Raw genomic sequence first — 17,459 nt, 5'->3', positions numbered from 1 at the left:
CACTGAGCCGCGCCGCCCCTCGTGCAGCAACCGCGTCTTAAATATACCTCTTGTATATAAAGAAAAAACATTATATACTAATGCAGTACATTGCTTCCTAGAATCATTTAAGACATGGGTAGTGGTACTGCTCGTAATGCTCATTATTAGTACGTAAATGTGCCGAAAGCTCCGGGCGATGTGTCGCGTGACGGCCCGCGCTTGAAGATATAATTTGTTATGTTGTCTAAAAATCGGTTGAATAAATAAATAGATTAGTCGTTAATTTGTATAATAACCATCCACCCCCCTTCCTGAGCCAGTCTATGGTGGATATTTACTTTTGCATAAGTCTAAATAATGTAAGTTGTACAAACATACGTACATACAATGATTTAAGTTTACGACACTCATAAAAGCGAGTTTCACAAAGCAAACTGTCCCCGAGCCGCAAGAGGAAGGCAATATGTGTCGTGTAGGTGTTGGTGGTGCAGGAAGGCAGCGGTGACCAACGTGTGCATGTCGGCGCACCCGGCCGACACCGCCAACACCGCCAACACCGCCAACACCGCCTGCAACTTTTACACTAATTTATATGTAGGTATGTGCTTTAAGAATGCACTCTGCCGTATTGTAAGATATTATTTGTGAATAGTTAACATTAATCAAATTCGTCATTGCACAGGATTCCTAGCACAATTCCTAGGCAATGTACTCGTATATCATATAATTTGTAAAATCGCCCGGAAATTTGTTAAATAAATTATTTTAGACACATTTAATATAAAAACACTTGTTCCGGTTTTAATTACTTTTAGTACGAATTACCGCCTGCTTCCTTTGAAATCATGTGCTTTTTTCAATTCCTAGTAGTTATGCAGTGCCGGCCTGCGAGGTACTTTTAAACCGGCGCGAGGCATGTCACAAATTCTGTCAAGGAGCCCTCGGTTTCTCAAGTTAAAGATATTATGTAAAACGAAACCGATACGTTAATTTTAAATAAACATTACAATTAATTACAATTCAACATTAGAACGTTAAATATAAACAAAATGTGAAATCACTACTTAATTTGCGCGTTAAAGTGACGAAATCGCATTTTATATTTTCAAGTGGAAGTGAAGCATTGCCTAAGCTGTTTACGTTTATAGTATGCAAGATATTTTTTTACGCTTCTTGTCTAGGTATATTAATATTTTTGACCGACTTCTCAAAAGGAGGTACTCAATTCGTCTATTTTTTTTTTATGTGTGTTACGGGATAACTCCGCCGCTAGTGGACCGATTTTGATAATTCTTTTTTTTATCCGAAAGGTAATGCTTACAGGTGGGTCCCATTTTTTTGTTTGATTTTTGGAGTCCAAGACTACGACGTAGTTAAATAGTTTAGCTCAAAATCGCGCGACGAAATTTAGGGTCATTATTGCTTTCTTTGCTTACGTAGCCTAAACTATAAGACTTACATAAAAACGATATATGGAAGAATTGTAGCCCATTAAATTTGCTAAATAAAAGTCCGCGATAGCATATATCTATCTATTAAGGTTGTCGCACAATAACCACTTTTTTCATTAAAATAACGCTCGAAATCTACACTCCACTTTCAACGCTATTACTCGTGTTCGGTATGAATCCTTATCTAAATAAATGTGTCTATCATCAATTTAATGTAGATGATAAATAACCTTGGAACTGTGTAATTCCAATCAATAGTTTAGGAGATATCATAAATAGCAAATTACGAGTCGCAGAAAAAAATACCAACTTGTAACAAAGTTTGCTTTCTTGGCTTACGTAGCCTAAACTATAAGATTTACATAAAAATGATGTATGAAAGAATTATAACTCATTAATTTAGCTATATTAAAGTCCGCGATAGCATATATCTATCTCTTAAGGGTGTCGCACAATAACCGTTTGTTTCGCGAAAACCGTCAAAAAAATGCAATCGACTACATTTAAAACGCTTTTATTCTTATTTGGTATGAATCCTTATCCAAATAAATTTGTTTTCACGTTAGAGTATTAAATGTAGATCATAATTGCATTTTACAGTATGTAATTCTGACAAAGATTCTAAAAGTTATCAAAACACTCGTATATACTCACGGGCAACAGCGGCGCGCGGCTGGACAGAATTATGAGTGAATGATCGCAACGATGTATTAGATCTTTACTTAATTTCTTATATAATCGATTTAGATAACTCATTCTTTGTTTGAAAACTAGTGATTATCAAACTGCGTTGTTTAGATTCACTAAAAATCGAGAAATAAATAGACTTTTTAATAAAAAAACAAAACCGACTTCCAAACAAAATACACTAAAAAGAAAATATTCTCAAAAAAACAGTACACTAAAAAGTAACGAAATAATTCCTTGAAAATAGTAAACCTCCCTTTTTGTAGCTGTTATGTCTATATTGTACAATTATTATTACTTTGAAGTCAGTGTCAGTCAATGTAAATTCATTACTATACTTACAATTGTTAATTGTTATGGTAAAAATGTGGAAATCCTTACCCTTTTAATATTTTTAAGTAATCAGTGTTTAATGGTTTTTATAAATCTAAAGAAATATAAAGTTTAAGTTGCTATTTTGACTTAAAAAAAATCAGTAAATAATGATAACTAAAAATTGTTAACTTTAGCATAATACACAGAGAGGTTAAAATTATCTTAAATTATCCCCTCCATCATCTTGTAGCGGGAATACATCTATTTACCAATGACCCTGTATAATTTTCAAGGAATACATTTGGCACCTCAGGTTTTATATTAAACAGGGGCCAGATGTCAGATTGGTCGGTTTGCACTGTACGTACTACTTCTGTACAATTTTGAAGATATATATTTAAATATTATATAAAATGTAATATTTATCATTTTGTTGTTGTTTGTATTTAGAGATTAAAGAGAAATGTTGTACGATAAATATTAAAATGTGAAAACAAATATTGTTTGCGTTACCTTTTACGTAATAGTTTTGTATTCATGCGAATCGGATGTTCGCAGTCGCAGGCCGACTCCGACGCCGAATGTAATAAATTAAATTACTTCATTTACTGCTGTAGTTTTATTTCTTTGTTCTCTATTCAGTTGTTCTTTTCGCCGTATTCCAGCAGGAATTCTCATTAAACGTATCATCCGACTTAGACGGGAGGTGTTCAGTGCAGTGCTGTAGCACTGCAACGGGGAAGCCGCGCGGAGGGGAACCCTTCGCACCCCGTCCGTCCCCCGCGCGCCCACACACCGTGCTGCTATCTGCTATTAGTTGCGCGTTGCGCTCTAGAGCTACATCTCGGCGACACGCCAACCTATTTTTACTTATTTTCATATTTTTCAATAAACAGTTTGCCAGCAATATAGTATTATTCTACTTCCCCAAAGAAAATACAGTCCATTCTCCAAACAGGAGGCTTATATTTTCCTTGTGAATGTTTGTATCTATGTTCCTAGCCTAGAGTCTAAACGTAGGAACCACAGATTCACACTCGTATAGTACGATTATGAACTATGCACTACAAGGTGTGTACCGATTTTGACAAGAGTACTTCGATTCATATTATTCCCGATAATGTTTGAGGGGTAGTCAGTTGAGGTTTAAATCAACAAATGTGTTATTATTATTTTATTGTTTTAGTGTCGCTCCGAGCCAGGTGTGTCAGGTTCAGGTGCGGACAGCGGCATGAGCAAGCCGAAGTTTTCTCTTTTGATAAGAGTGTAATAATACAATAGACAGTTTTAATTATAATTTTATTAAATGAATTCTATAACTTTTTACATAGTAACTTACATATGCCGCGTTCCCTCAGTAACATAGATGAATGTAGGCGGGCGGCGGGCGGCGACGGCGGCGACGGCGGCGTGCGCCGCGCATTCTCACAGTATACATTTTTTTAAATAATTTTCCTCATAAAATTTTATTCTACTATTGTTCTCCTCATATTTGCAATTGGGAGAATGCGCGAGCGTCGCGGGGAGAATCCGCACTGCGCACAGTGTTTATTGCGGTTTTATACGACATTTGGCGGGCGGCTCCGAAGCTTTGTATCATATGGCTTCCAGTGTCGGTCTGTTAATGGCGGATAATGTAGTCGGGCACAGAACATTAGTGAGGGGACATGAGGCAAGCGGCGACCCCGCCACATATTTACTGCTAACGATCTCAGGTCAAAAATTATGAGATTCAGATCTGTGAATTTCTAATGCAACAACATCCACGTTTCTAGGAAAATACACTCAGCGTGAAATACCACTGCCATGATAATTGTCGACTTCAGGCTCTGGTATGAATGTATCGTCAGAGAAAACCACTACAAATGTATATATATTATATTGCATTTGAAAATAAGGGGTGTAAGGGCGGTGCGGCGACACTACGGTGCTCGGCTCGGACTCGCTCTGAACCTAACTGGCAGTGGGTCACCGCCGCCACCGCCTATCTCTCATCTTTATTATAAACACTACAGTAGCTGGCGCCTCTTCATTAAAACATATATATATCCTTAATAAATACGTTCACTCACTATCTTGGACATTTAGCGGACACCCCGCGACATCCTGCGAGCTGTTGGCGCGCTCGGACCCTACTCATACGACAACTCATCGTAAAATATAACACGTCACTTTCATCATTTGTTCGATATATAATTTCCGAAAGGCGGTGTTTGCTGGTGGACGGTGACAAATATAGATTGATGTAAAATACTATATGTATAATAAGTTAAGGATAACATACAGTTAACACAAGATAGTGTTTGCATTATTATGTAAAAAAATGTTTATAGTTGATCACATCGGTAGCACAGGCCGGACGGAAACAAGGCGCAGCCGTCGTGTGCCTGTGCCGCCGCCGCCGCCGCCGCCGCCGCCTCGCCCATCATGCGTTACATAATAAAAAACCACATTCGCGTCACCATAAAATAAATTAACAATTTATTTTTATTAAATACAATAGTTATAACAAAAATATATAATGTACTCTGTGTGAGAAGTGGAGCGCCGCCGCCGCGCGCGCTACACATTCCTTTTTGGTTTGTGTCCGCGTCCGCCGCGCCCCTCCGCGCCCCCCGAGTAATGACGTCATCCGTCCACATGCACACTACGGCACGAACCGCTCCGCGCGCCCTCCGCTCTCCGCTCTCCGCTCTCCGCCTCCTCGCAATCCACATTTACCTAACAACTGTCTTAACTAATCGCACAAAACAATAGAGTCCCAAAAAGCAGTCACAGCGGTGTGGTGTTGCTCGGAGGCGGACATTCGCTTCCACTCACATAACCAATGTTTACGTATTCATATTTGTAGAAGTGAGTGCAATAATCACAAGCGGTCACAAGCGGTCGCCGGATTAACGGTTTGATTGAACATTTTTCCAAAGTTTAAATAAAAAATGACACCATTACTGGAAGGACGTACATCGAAATGAGATCATCAATATTCAAATTATACTAAAAATATGATGTCGTTGTGCGCGGGGAGTGCGGGGAGTCCCCGCGCACTCCCCGCGCTCCCCGCGCGCTCTACACAGGTATTATCTATTTCATTCGTCTATACTACAAGAAACAAATAGTTATATACAAACATAATGCTATTTCCACTAGGAGAGTTTCGCTCGGCCGAGCTCTCTCTAGCCTCTCGACGCTCGCGGTGCAAGCGATGCGATTTTCTTAGAAAATATTGCCTTCCGTGAAAACTGCGCGTGGCAAAAGGTGGTACTGTAACGCATCAGCGTGTGTGTGTCATGGCTGCACAAGCTGTACTCGTAGCTGGCAGGAGTCATGACGACTTTCCTAGGACAGAGAGCCAGGCTATGTGCAGGAGACTCGGCCGAACGGCGCAACTCGAGGCGAGAGGCGAGAGGCGAGAGGTGTCGGCAGGTCGGGACGCAAACGTCAGGCCGCAACCATACAAACTCTCCTCGCCTAAGTAAGTCATTAACGATATTTAGTGTCGTGTCGCCGACGTGGTGCCGACAAATCGCCGGCTGGTTTTGCCAATAGGTACTTATCCTACGTTTAAATATTGTCGAAGGACATAAGAAAGATAAATTTTGAAAAAAAAAAAACAAAGTGTAAATACATAAAACAAAATGTGAAATAACATAAAATCTTTCAAAAGGGGAAAGTCCAGGGTCCGACACAGGGATGCCTTTCAAGTTCTATGGTTGGCATGTCAGGGGGCGAGTTCGCAAGCGGCCGCGGAGGGACGCCAAGATATCAGCTACCATTAGAGTATATTGCACGAAGTCTGGAAGTAGCACTTGTGCCAGAGAAATGAAGAAGTAAAAGGTTAGAAGGAACCTTGTGTATAAATCCACTGTCGAGAAATGATACTAATTTTGATCGGTTTGGAGAAGCGATTGAAGTGAAGGGAAGTGAGAAGGCAGGCGCCGACATCCCGCGGATGTGCACGAGGACTCTCCATGGACACAATTGACACGCCGGCGCCTTTTTTACATTTAAATTCTCCGCGTTGCAAGTTGTGATTTTTGTGCACATAACAGAAGTTAAAAGGCGGTTCCCTTGGCCGCGCGCCGCCGCACCCTCCACCTATTGAAACACTTAGCGTGATAATAAACATACTTAACTGATGAAATTAGAAAAGCAAATTTAACTAGTTGAGCGGCGGGCGGTTGTTAAATAACTAAGTGTGTAAGGTTAAGTAAAAGTGATAGATTTTTTTTGGCGATTTTGTACTCAATACGATGTGTGTGTGTGTTGTGTGTGTGGAGCAGCTGGTGCAGAGTCGTCCGGGCAGGTTAGAGCGGCCGCGCCGGGCAGGGCGAGGGCGAGGGCGCGGGCGCGGGCGAGGGCGCGGGCGCGGCGGGCTGGGGCAGCCCCCATCTGCAACACATCACACACCCCCGCTGTACAACACTGCTACCCTGTACGACACACCGGAGTCGCGGCACAATCGTTGTCGCCCCCTGAGACAAAGGTACGTTCTCTTCTTCAAAGACACAGTCGTATCCATTGGGAAATACCGCCGATGATGGCGCGTTCCGCGATGCGGCTGTAGTACAATAGTATATTATAAAACATTTTTTTTTAATTAAAAATGTATGTCGCGCAGACGCCAACAAGAGGCCGCGCGACTCGAATGAATTGGATCGAGAAGTGCAGTCAGTTGGATTCTTGGTTGTATATGATGAATAGTGAGACCGGACCTGGGGGCGCGGGTGGGTGCGCGGGGCGGGGCGCGGCGGGGGCGCGCGGCTCGCGGCAGCCCGCTGTCGCCCGACGCCAGCGACTCGCAGTCGCTGGGGCTGGACGTGTAGCCGAGCACGTCCACCTCGTCTGCAACGCACACCGACACACCTTAGCCACTTCATGCAATATCATGATTCACACTTAGACAGACAATGGTCGAATTAAAACTCTATTGGCGCTTCTAACGTCATATCTAACGAACGACAAAAAAGTATAATATAAATTAACAATAACATACGGAACGGTAGCACAAAATCGGCTGTACGTTATGGCCGCGCCGACCGCTATTATCAAAATATTCATATTCATAGTAGTTTCTATACCTATTTTACATTTAGTAGTCTTTAGAGGAAGCAGCTGCCCCCTCTGGGAACGCCAATGCCATTACAACACATTTAATTTGGGACATTTAATCGCTTTCAATTTAGAAGAAAATTTTACTAAAACTTTGTATATGGCTGCGCGGAGAGAGGCCGCTTGATGGGAGGCGGCGGAGTGCGAGCAGACAGCAGCGAGCGGAGGCAGCAGCAGCAGGCACTCACCGCTCTCGGAGACGGAGGAGGGCGAGCGGTCGGCGGTGGACACGCCGGAGGAGGACTCCACCGAGGAGAAGGAGTCGGCCCGGGCGGAGTGCTGATGCGCGGCGTGCGGCGAGGCGGGCGCGCAGGCCTCCCCGGGCGAGCAGCGCGCGCGCCGCGCCGCGCCGCTCAGTTGCGCCAGCCGGCGGCGCAGGAAGCGCTGCTCGCGAGCTAACTGCTCCTTGTGGCAGGAATGCCTCTTCTCCCGCTCTTCCAGGCTCTGAAACCGCCCGTCGCACATATATTTACCTCCTTATACAATGTATAATATAAAGACAGTATTTCCTTAAGTCTTCATTATTCATATTATAAGTATATTCAAGGTCTCGCTTAGCGACTAACTCTAGTCTCTGCAGGTAGAGTTTCGTTATCCAATGTCTATTACATATTTGTAGTAAGTATTTTTGATAATTCGCAGTTCATGTACTTAAGAAGCGCTACGAGTTTGTAGCGCAAAGCGAGGAGGTAGATTTCAGCCCTGGGCGTAAGAAGCGGAGCGCCGATGACGGTTACCTTTATGAACCTTTTGGCTTTAGTTAGCAGGCCGAGCGTGGTGTGGCGCGCCGCCTCGGGCTCCAACGGCACCATGCCCTTCAACCGCTCCAAACAGCTCCTCAGATGTGCTCGTCTGTAACAAAACGAGTGCATTATTGCAGCTTTCTCATTTCCTCGTTGGACCGTTGCATCGTTACTCCGAGCCTGTCCATACGTTGCTAGTACCATCGCGGACCGTACGAGCATTGTGAGCGCGCTGCCTTAAGCTGTCAGTGTAAGATATAACTCAAAAACGACTTGTCATTTTTATTACAAACTAAGGAAACAAACATTCTCTTTTAAATAAACAAAAAGTATTTTTAATACTAGACCCCCTTGACCACTCGTCCCCCCCCCCCTACGTACATACATTAACTAGCTGTTCGCGTGCGGCTTCATCCGCATGATAACGGACATTTCATGAATTGGTGAAATCTAACATTTGGCCACAACATATAAATAATAAAACATTTTTCCTTATCAATAAGACAATGATAATACACTTATTGTGATAAAAATGGAAAAGAGAAGGTGATAAAACAGATTAATGAAGGTCAACGTCCCCCACAATGTCATGTTGAGCGGCCATGCCGGTCAAGCTGCGGCCGCGACCGCGACGTTGTAGGTGTAAACAATTTTGTCACAAACATTTTTTTAATATGAGAAGTTCTGTACTACTGTTTAAGTTGATATTTAACATATTAATCAGGCAATGTGAACCTCGTTTTCACGAAGGGGGCAAATAATCACAAGGGGGGCGGGGTGCGGCAATAAACCCGGCAGTATAACACGTAGAGTATGGAGGATTTCCTAAAGATCCCTAAATATAAAAGTGCCAGCTAGAGCAGGTCTCTTCGCCTCCACAAAGATATGAAACAATTTACCCCCGCCCTTGCACGGCTCCGCTCTGTATCTGTGCACCTTTTTAAGAAGAAATTTATAACAAATAATAAAAAATATATGAAATATCAGATTCGCATTTTTTACTGCTTATTTTTAGAGTGCTAGCAACGTTTTCTGATATTTTTTATATACAACTAGCTTTTGCCTGCAATTTCGTCCATGTATAGCTTACAAATTCATAACTTACGTTCACTTTTTTCAACCTTTCCAAGATAAATTTGAAGGAAGCCTCCTTTCCGAGTACGTATTAAGTCAGTAGTAATCTACGTAATAACAAAAATGTAAGATTCAAAATTCCTAAACTCGGTAGTTTGAGCTGATTTTTTTGTTTACCCTTATTGTTTGCGTTCGGGATATCTTCTAAACTATTTGTCCAATTAATATACTGTTAGACTCTACATCGGACTAGCGGTGTGTGTTTTTTATAGTTTAAGGTGAAAAACGAGCAAGCGGTATCTGGAATTCGCCAACATAACGAAGCGAATGGTTTGCATTATTGTTGTTTTAATAGAATGTTGCATTTAAAGTTACAGGAAACAACTCGTTTTTATAATAAACATGCGAAAGTTTCGATAGATATAAACGGCTAAACGATTATGGATGAAATTTTTCACAAAAATGGAACAGTTCCCACTTAGCAGTGGCTAAACAGAAGAGCTTCTCCAGTTATGTCTTGCCCTGCCTGTGCGGCCTCACGCGAGCTCTTGTAAAGGGTTGTCGACTCCCTGACCACCCGGGAAGCAGTGTCAACACAAGGCGAGCGTCGTTTGTGAATGGAGGTGTCGGGGTGCGGGGCGCGGTGCTGCGCGGCGGATCGATAGGGCCACGTGGCTGCCGTCTTTGTTCCCGCCCGGCGTCAGGCGTCACGACGTCACGCAACGTGCTGGCAACATCCCCGACCCGCTAGGAGTTGACGGAATAGACAAACTAAATAGACTTCCAGCTACATAAACAGAAAAAATTTATTAAAATACCTTTTTATCAATTACGACCGGGTCTAATGACGACGCGGTGAGAGTAAAGTATGAGCAGGTTCGAGGTTTATCACATAATAAGACCATAATGAGATACAAATACTAATTGTTACCTGTGCAGTATAAATAAAAACACAACATGACAAATATGGAAAAACAATATTATGAATCCCACATATAATAAAACCGTAACTTTTTTCGGGATCTATGATCTATGATCTTCCAGACTATGTCTACATCTAAGCCACATTTCATCGAAACCCGTTCAGCGGGTTAGGCTAAAAACTCAAAGGCGCATTTACACGTTGCAAGTGTAAACTGGCTTTACAAGCATCACCACTCCATCCAAGAAGTAAAATAATACGAGACAATATAAAAATGTTACAAACATTGTTCGACATGTTTACTTAATGTGATGTTATATGATGGGGATGAAGCGATACGGGAGCAGCTAGTAAGCTACATACATAACTATTGCTCGCCGCGACACGCAGATTAAAATTCAAATATTTTTAATTTTACCCCACAATATATTTAACAATAATTGATCTTTTGGTAACTTTACGGTTATTATGTAAAATAAATTCAACTTTGACAACGTGTAAACATTTTTTTTACATTATTAATAACAGTTAAAGTAAACATTGGCCAGCAACATGGACAGAAATATTGTTGCGCTTACATTTCTCATTTCTGTCTACCGTCTCGGTGTCAGCCTGATGTACGGTAGTCAAGACTATTTTTGTTCGACAAAAACATCCCTCACGATGAGAACCTTGTGAATGCCGCAACAGAGAACACACAAACATGGGGTTACAGACACGCGACCCGGTTTGTTACATACTTATTAGTTTATATTCAATCTATGTTCTATAATCACCCTCCTTGGGTTTGACAGAGTTTGTCGTGTTCCGCTAGGAATTCGCAATAACGGATGAGTTCACCGAAAGCGCCGACCGTCCCACACGGAGATCACACAATACTCTGTTCCGTAAGGATGTCTTGGAGTCGTCCGGCCGCCGCCAACTTATTTACCTTGAACCGAGGTAACGGGCTCGCACTACTGAAGACGCCGCGCCGCAAATCACACATGATGACCGTTATATAGTATACTAACATGTGTTTACCACTTCGTCCGCGCGGGATTTAAAATAAAATTTGGTAATAATGATTATTTAGCGATAACATAGCTTTCTAATGGCATAGGAATGTTTGAAATCGTGCCAGTTGTTTTTGCATCATTTACTCATTACATACTAAACTTTCCTCTTTATAATATTAACAAAGAATGCGTTAAAACTCCAAAATATTTCCGGTAAAGCACTTTTTACATTATTTTACTGTAACGCTGCTACCACTTGGGCCTGATAAGGCGCGGGTTCATTCAAATTCTTATTTAAAACGCATTCTATTATTTTGCAGGTAAAACAGCTTCGTATTCGCGTAACGAAAGAGCAATGTTGGCGATAGCAGCGCTGTGCTGAGCTTTGCTGTGCTAGGCTGTGCTGGACTGTGCTGCGCGGTGCTGCGCTGGCGCGATACGCGGCGGTCGTCGACCCCGCACGCGCCCACTTGCTGGCTAAGAATAGCTCGTGACGTGACGTGTTTACCGCGTACCGCGCAAGGTTACGCAGCGCCGCGCTGTGCCAGTGCGCCCTCGACCACCGCCTTGTCCAAGAGTGTCCTCCTCCCGCGACCGCAGAGAACACACGACACTTTAAAAGTAAACGTAGAAAGGTGTTAATAGAGACTTCTCGAAATCAGCAAAACTTTGCTAGGGGCCAATAAGTATGAAAATAAAGTATAAAATTCACGGATGTGATTATTATTTATTATAGAGGAAAAGGTAGTGTATGTCATGTGTGTCATGACAATAAAGGTTTACAAATACGAGTATATAAAAACAGGATAAGTCCAGAGGCATAAGGATTACGATAGCGAGTGTGAAACGTCACATCAATAATTAAACTATAGTTTGTCTAAATAATTTAGATTAGTTTGACAATTCATTTCAAATTTAGTAGGGATGGGTTGTGTGAAATCAGTCATGAATCTTATCGATTTTCAATTTTTATTTTTATAGAAGTTGGAATCTACAAATTTATAGTAATAACTTATGAAAGAAAAAAAAAACACTGTTTTCTCACAATAATAATGACCATAACAAATAATGAGAGTAAATAAATGTCTATTACTACTACAGCCGTACGTAATCGAATTGGATTTCCCTATTATTTCTGTCATCGCTAAATTCTTTATACTATAATCAATACTAAAATTGTTCTCTAAGTTAGTGAATAAGAAAATAATAATTTTAGTTGAGTTTGTTAATTACTTAAGCCGAATATCGATAGTTAAAAATTATTCGGTATGTGTGTTTTTTTCGTCACTACGATACCTGTCTATTAAGTATAGTATTTGACTTCATACGAATTGAATTCGGTACTTCATATGCGTCATTTATCAAACTAATCTAAATTATTTAGACACACTATAAGGACGGCGATTATCACTTGTCTGTCTCAAATTTCTAAATTAAATTTTCATATGTCTCTATAAAAAAAAATGTTTGTAAAAAGGTTTCCTTAGCGACGAGCCATAGTAAAAATTGTCTAAAACTGCAATATTTCTTAGATTCCTCCTAAAGACGTACCACCTCTGAGCCGTCGCGAAGTTCCCTGTCATCGCTTTTGACATTGAATAAAATGGGCGCATGTGCTGTTTTTGACCGACTTCCCAAAAGATACTCAATTCGTCTGAATATTTTTTTTATGTGTGTTACGGCATAACTCCGCCGCTAGTGAACCGATTTTGATAAATCTTGTTTTATCCGAAAGGTAACGCTTGCAGGTGGGTCCCATTTTTTTGTTTGATTTTTAAAGTCTAAGACTACGACGTAGTTAAATAGTTTAGCTCAAAATCGCACGACGAAATTTAGTGTCACTTTTGCTTTCTTTGCTTACGTAGCCTAAACTATAAGACTTACATAAAAATGATGTATGGAAGAATTGTAGCATATTAAATTTGCTAAATAAAAGTTCGCGATAGCATATATCTATCTATTAAGGTTGTCGCACAATAACCACTTTCTTCATAAAAATATCGCTCGAAATCTACACCCCACTTTTAACGCTATTACTCGTGTTCGGTATGAATCCTTATCCAATCTAAGTCGGTGTCAGTCAATGTAGATTGATTACTTAAACGTTACTGTACTTAAAATTGTCAATTGTTATGGTAAAAATGTAGAAAGCCTTGCGTAAAAACACCACTTCATACCTCGGCTGACACCGACATCAAATTAATAATAATTGTACAATATAGACATAATAGCTACAAGCTACTAGCTTTTAGTGTACTGTTTTTTTGAGAATATTTCGTTTTTAGAATATTTTGTTTGGAAGTCGGTTTTGTTTTTTTATTAAAAAGTTTATTTTTTATGTGCTAAAACGTTTCGAATCGGCGACAACATCGAGCGCTTTGAGGTCGAAAACAACAAAAAAACAAATTTCCGATGCAGTTTGCATCATAATGGCTATTTTTGTATCGAGGACGTGTGCAGGCAGGCGAGCCGCGCGAGCGCACTCGTCGCCGTTTCTAATATCCACATTAATGTTAATAAACACATAAATTGAATATTGTCTCCATGTGTGAGACGCCACAGACAACTAGCACACACAGTTCAGCGGGTAGTGAAAAGTAATCGTGTTCATTCACTGGTTCATCAAATAGTCGCTGAAATACATCGCACTGTGCCTGGCCTGAGCACAAGTCAGCGTTATAATGTAATAGCTGTTGCTCGCGACTTCATACGAGTCAAATTTAAAATAACTGAAATTATGGCTAATATTACTAACTGATAACGTAGCTTTTTAATGGGCTAAGAATTTTTTAAATCGGCCCAGTAGTTTCAACATGTACAGAAATACAAATCTTTCCTCTTCATATTATTCGTATAGGTTTACAATTATTGTTACATAGTAAATGCCAAACAAAAACCAAAATGCAAGTACGCTTGTACTTGGAATACAAGTCTGTTGTCTGATGCGCGTAAGGCACAAGGCGCTGGGCAAGGGCGCAGGGCGCAGGGCGCTGGGCGAAGTGCGCAGGTGACGAGTCAGTGACTGTGCGCACGTGTAATTTGACAGCGCCGCGCCGGCGCCGCACTGTCTACTGATCGCGACATCACATTCAACCCATGTTCACATTGCATAATATTAAGTAGCACAAAATGCACTTTATTATTTGCAAACACCTCCCAAAAGAGCAGGTTGGCCGACAAAATACAGAGGCACTTCACTATTTACCGTAACTATTTATAAATAACGGTGTTGTGCAAATTCCTTAAATGTATTAAGCATTAGCCGTTGCTTAAAATACAAATCTCTAATTTAATTGCTCCTTGCTTGTGAAAACGGTTATTAAGAGCATACAATATGTTCTCAAAATGCTGATTCGTCGAATATAAAATGTTTTGGTTATGTATAGTGTATGACCATTTAACAGTGATGTTGGTCAGCAGCAGCTGCTGCGGGACTGTCCCGCTAGCCGGAGCAGTAGCACAAACACAAGAGGACAGAAGACAGCTGTCAAGCAGAAGTTAGGTGTTTCCGCGTCTCGTCTAATGATTGCGTGCTTACGCGAGACCAACTGCGATCGTCTCCGATTGGAAGATTTGGTGAAGTAGAAGTTTATTTTGAAAGTGTAAGTCCGTTTTGGAGATAATGAGAAGACGTATTGCATGCATAATCTAATGTTTATTTTTAAAGCAAAACTAGTCCGTGTGTAATTTCTTAAAAACCCCATGTATTGTACAATTAAAATTGGTCGGTAAATGAAAGTTGCCAGAGGTAGCTGGTTTAACAGAAGTTTGCCGATCAGTATACGATTATGTTATTTTTGATTCATCTGTTTTATCGTACGTGTCAAGAGTTGCTAAGTTAGCTTACTTATTTAGTTTTTTATTTGTTTCATAAATTGTATAACTTCATATTGACATGAGATAATGATATACGAGTAAGTAAGAAACAAATGGTAAATCAACATTATCTTTATAACAATTGAAAATATTTCTCTTAATTATAAATAGCTTCATCATTAAATCTTTCAAATTCGATTAGGCAACAAATACAACACACTGACGACGAACATTAAAATGTATATGTATCAAATAAAATTTTCATAATTTCATTCGGATCAACAGAACACTGGAACAGCTAGTTTTATATAAAACAGTAATGAAGAATTGAAGAATGCTGAATTTAAAAATATGAATTTATTACCCACACGTCCTGGAAAACCGCTAAAGTTTGAAAAAATCGCCAGTGCGCCGTTGCACGATAATGCCTGTTACTTACGAAGATATAAAGACATGAAGCAGTTACTATCCTGTATACCTCCGGTGCATGGTGCATGGTGCATGGTGAACGTAATTAGTGTTTCCAAATAAATTTGTAAACACTAATTATGTTGTTACCAAAATTGAATTGAAAATAAATATATTTTAAGTCCTTTTCGATTTTTATAAATTAAAATGAACGATATTTACAGTTGTCTAATTTTAAAAGCAGTGTACGTCCAGTTACAACTCATATTTATCTGTTATTGTACTTTAATGCGCCTAAAACACATATGTATATATATATATATATATAAATGGTATAATTAAATTCGTTATTTATATAACAATAGAGAAATTGCCAGACTTCATTCAATTTGCCTTTATTTTTGAATAAACAGTTATGCTTACCTCTCATTATCTCGACACTATTGAGAATGGACTTACACTACTTTCAAACTAAGCGGTCCATATCCTGATTGAGTGAGTCCCCTGTATTCAATCAAAATTAGACAACGCATCTATAACATTTCGAAGTGTTGGACACGTGTATAGCAGCGGTGATTTCGCTAGTCTAGTGGCCGCTTGCTCGTCCGCCATCTTATACCTAACTAAACTAATAACTATATTAGTTGTATAAGATAAGGTTTTCAATAATTCAACCCTATACACACACACCTACACACACACTCTTTAAAGCGAACACAATTGAACAGTTCTGTATTTTATTAATCTCTTTGTCCTAAAACACTACTTATGTTTATATAATGTTGGTTTTTGTGTTGTTGTGTTGATGTCGCGTGGATGGCTGCGAGTTCGAGCGCACTAATCTCGGAAACGATTAAGCGATTTGGATGCGTTTTTCACGAATGTGTTATGTTAAGTGTTTAATCTCATTGCGTTAGTAAAAGAAGTTAAGTCATTTGGAATCGACTGTTTCGGAGATTTTGATTATCAATACAAGTAATTCCTTTGTTAAATTAGCCTATTAAACTGTTTTAGTTTAGCTTGGACAATGGCAGGGCAAGTCGGCAACACGACAATCGCATAATGGTATAAAATAATGAGAAGATATATACAGAAACAACAATACCGTAAAACACGTCCCTGACCCCTCTCCGATTACACATTTCCATTTGGGGCTGTTCTGGCACAACACAATCACAACTCTTGTCACATCCATATTCATACATCTATACGCATGCATGCTGCTCAATTGACACCTAACTCGCGCACAAACATATCGCTCGCTTGCTAAAAGAGTGTTTGAGCACGCCGATACACACTATGATGCCGTTGTTATCTGTTATATGAAATACTTTATCACAAAACTAAAGACGACAGACTAGTTTATGATACAATATTCTTGCATAATACAAATCTGGTATTGCCAAGGCCCTACTACACGCTCCACTCCAGTTGTTATTGCCTAGCGAGTACACAAGCGAAAGTTAACGCGATTCGAGTACGTGAGCGTGAAACGCGACGCCGATCGCGGCCGCGCACCGACACGCCGGCTGGTTGCAGCCGCGCCAAGCCGCGCACTCGCGGCTCCGGGTACCTCCGCCTCACGCGCAGCTTGGGATGAGGACAAGCAAATTTACCGGCCGTGTGCCGACACACAACAACGTGGACAAAACGACTGCATATAACTATAGTATATCATTTGCTGTCCTGCTGCATTCAATTAACCAGAATTTATGAAACATAATCAGACAAACAGAAACGCTGTCAGCTCAAAATAAAGCGTATGCTTATCAAGCCGTCAGGGGGACGGTGCAATCTACTTTGTAACGTAGTGCCCGCAATTTAGGGTAAATAATTTGTAATCGCTCGTTGAGCCAATGTGATAGAAACGGGGGAAGCTCTCTGTGACGTAACCTGACATGCCGTCGCGAAGGTGCCTGCCAAATAGGTAAGTAGCGTCACCGGACTGTCCCCG

General features: G+C 40.6%; 2 protein-coding genes across 2 annotated transcripts in view; one reads left to right on the top strand and one right to left on the bottom strand.

The window, feature by feature from the left end:
- The window catches only part of LOC106103958, a 3,153-nt gene extending 2,480 nt beyond the window's left edge, over positions 1 to 673 (top strand). The window contains exons 6-7 of the mRNA XM_013283876.1: positions 474 to 576; positions 665 to 673. Coding sequence (XP_013139330.1) covers positions 474 to 576; positions 665 to 673 — 112 coding nt within the window. The remainder of the gene's footprint in view (positions 1 to 473; positions 577 to 664) is intronic.
- A 3,044-nt stretch (positions 674 to 3,717) lies between these two features.
- On the bottom strand, positions 3,718 to 11,939 carry LOC106103957 (max-interacting protein 1-like; the record flags this gene model as incomplete). The annotated part of the gene is made up of 4 exons (XM_013283875.1): positions 3,718 to 7,277; positions 7,733 to 7,988; positions 8,282 to 8,396; positions 11,797 to 11,939. Coding segments are annotated over 4 exons (759 nt in total), but the record flags the coding sequence as incomplete, so codon positions are not given.
- Positions 11,940 to 17,459: the final 5,520 nt, after the last annotated feature.

Source organism: Papilio polytes, unplaced genomic scaffold, assembly GCF_000836215.1.
Source record: "Papilio polytes unplaced genomic scaffold, Ppol_1.0 DF823692.1, whole genome shotgun sequence".
Taxonomy (NCBI): Eukaryota; Metazoa; Arthropoda; class Insecta; order Lepidoptera; family Papilionidae; genus Papilio; species Papilio polytes.
This window is presented reverse-complemented; position numbering and strand designations above follow the sequence as displayed.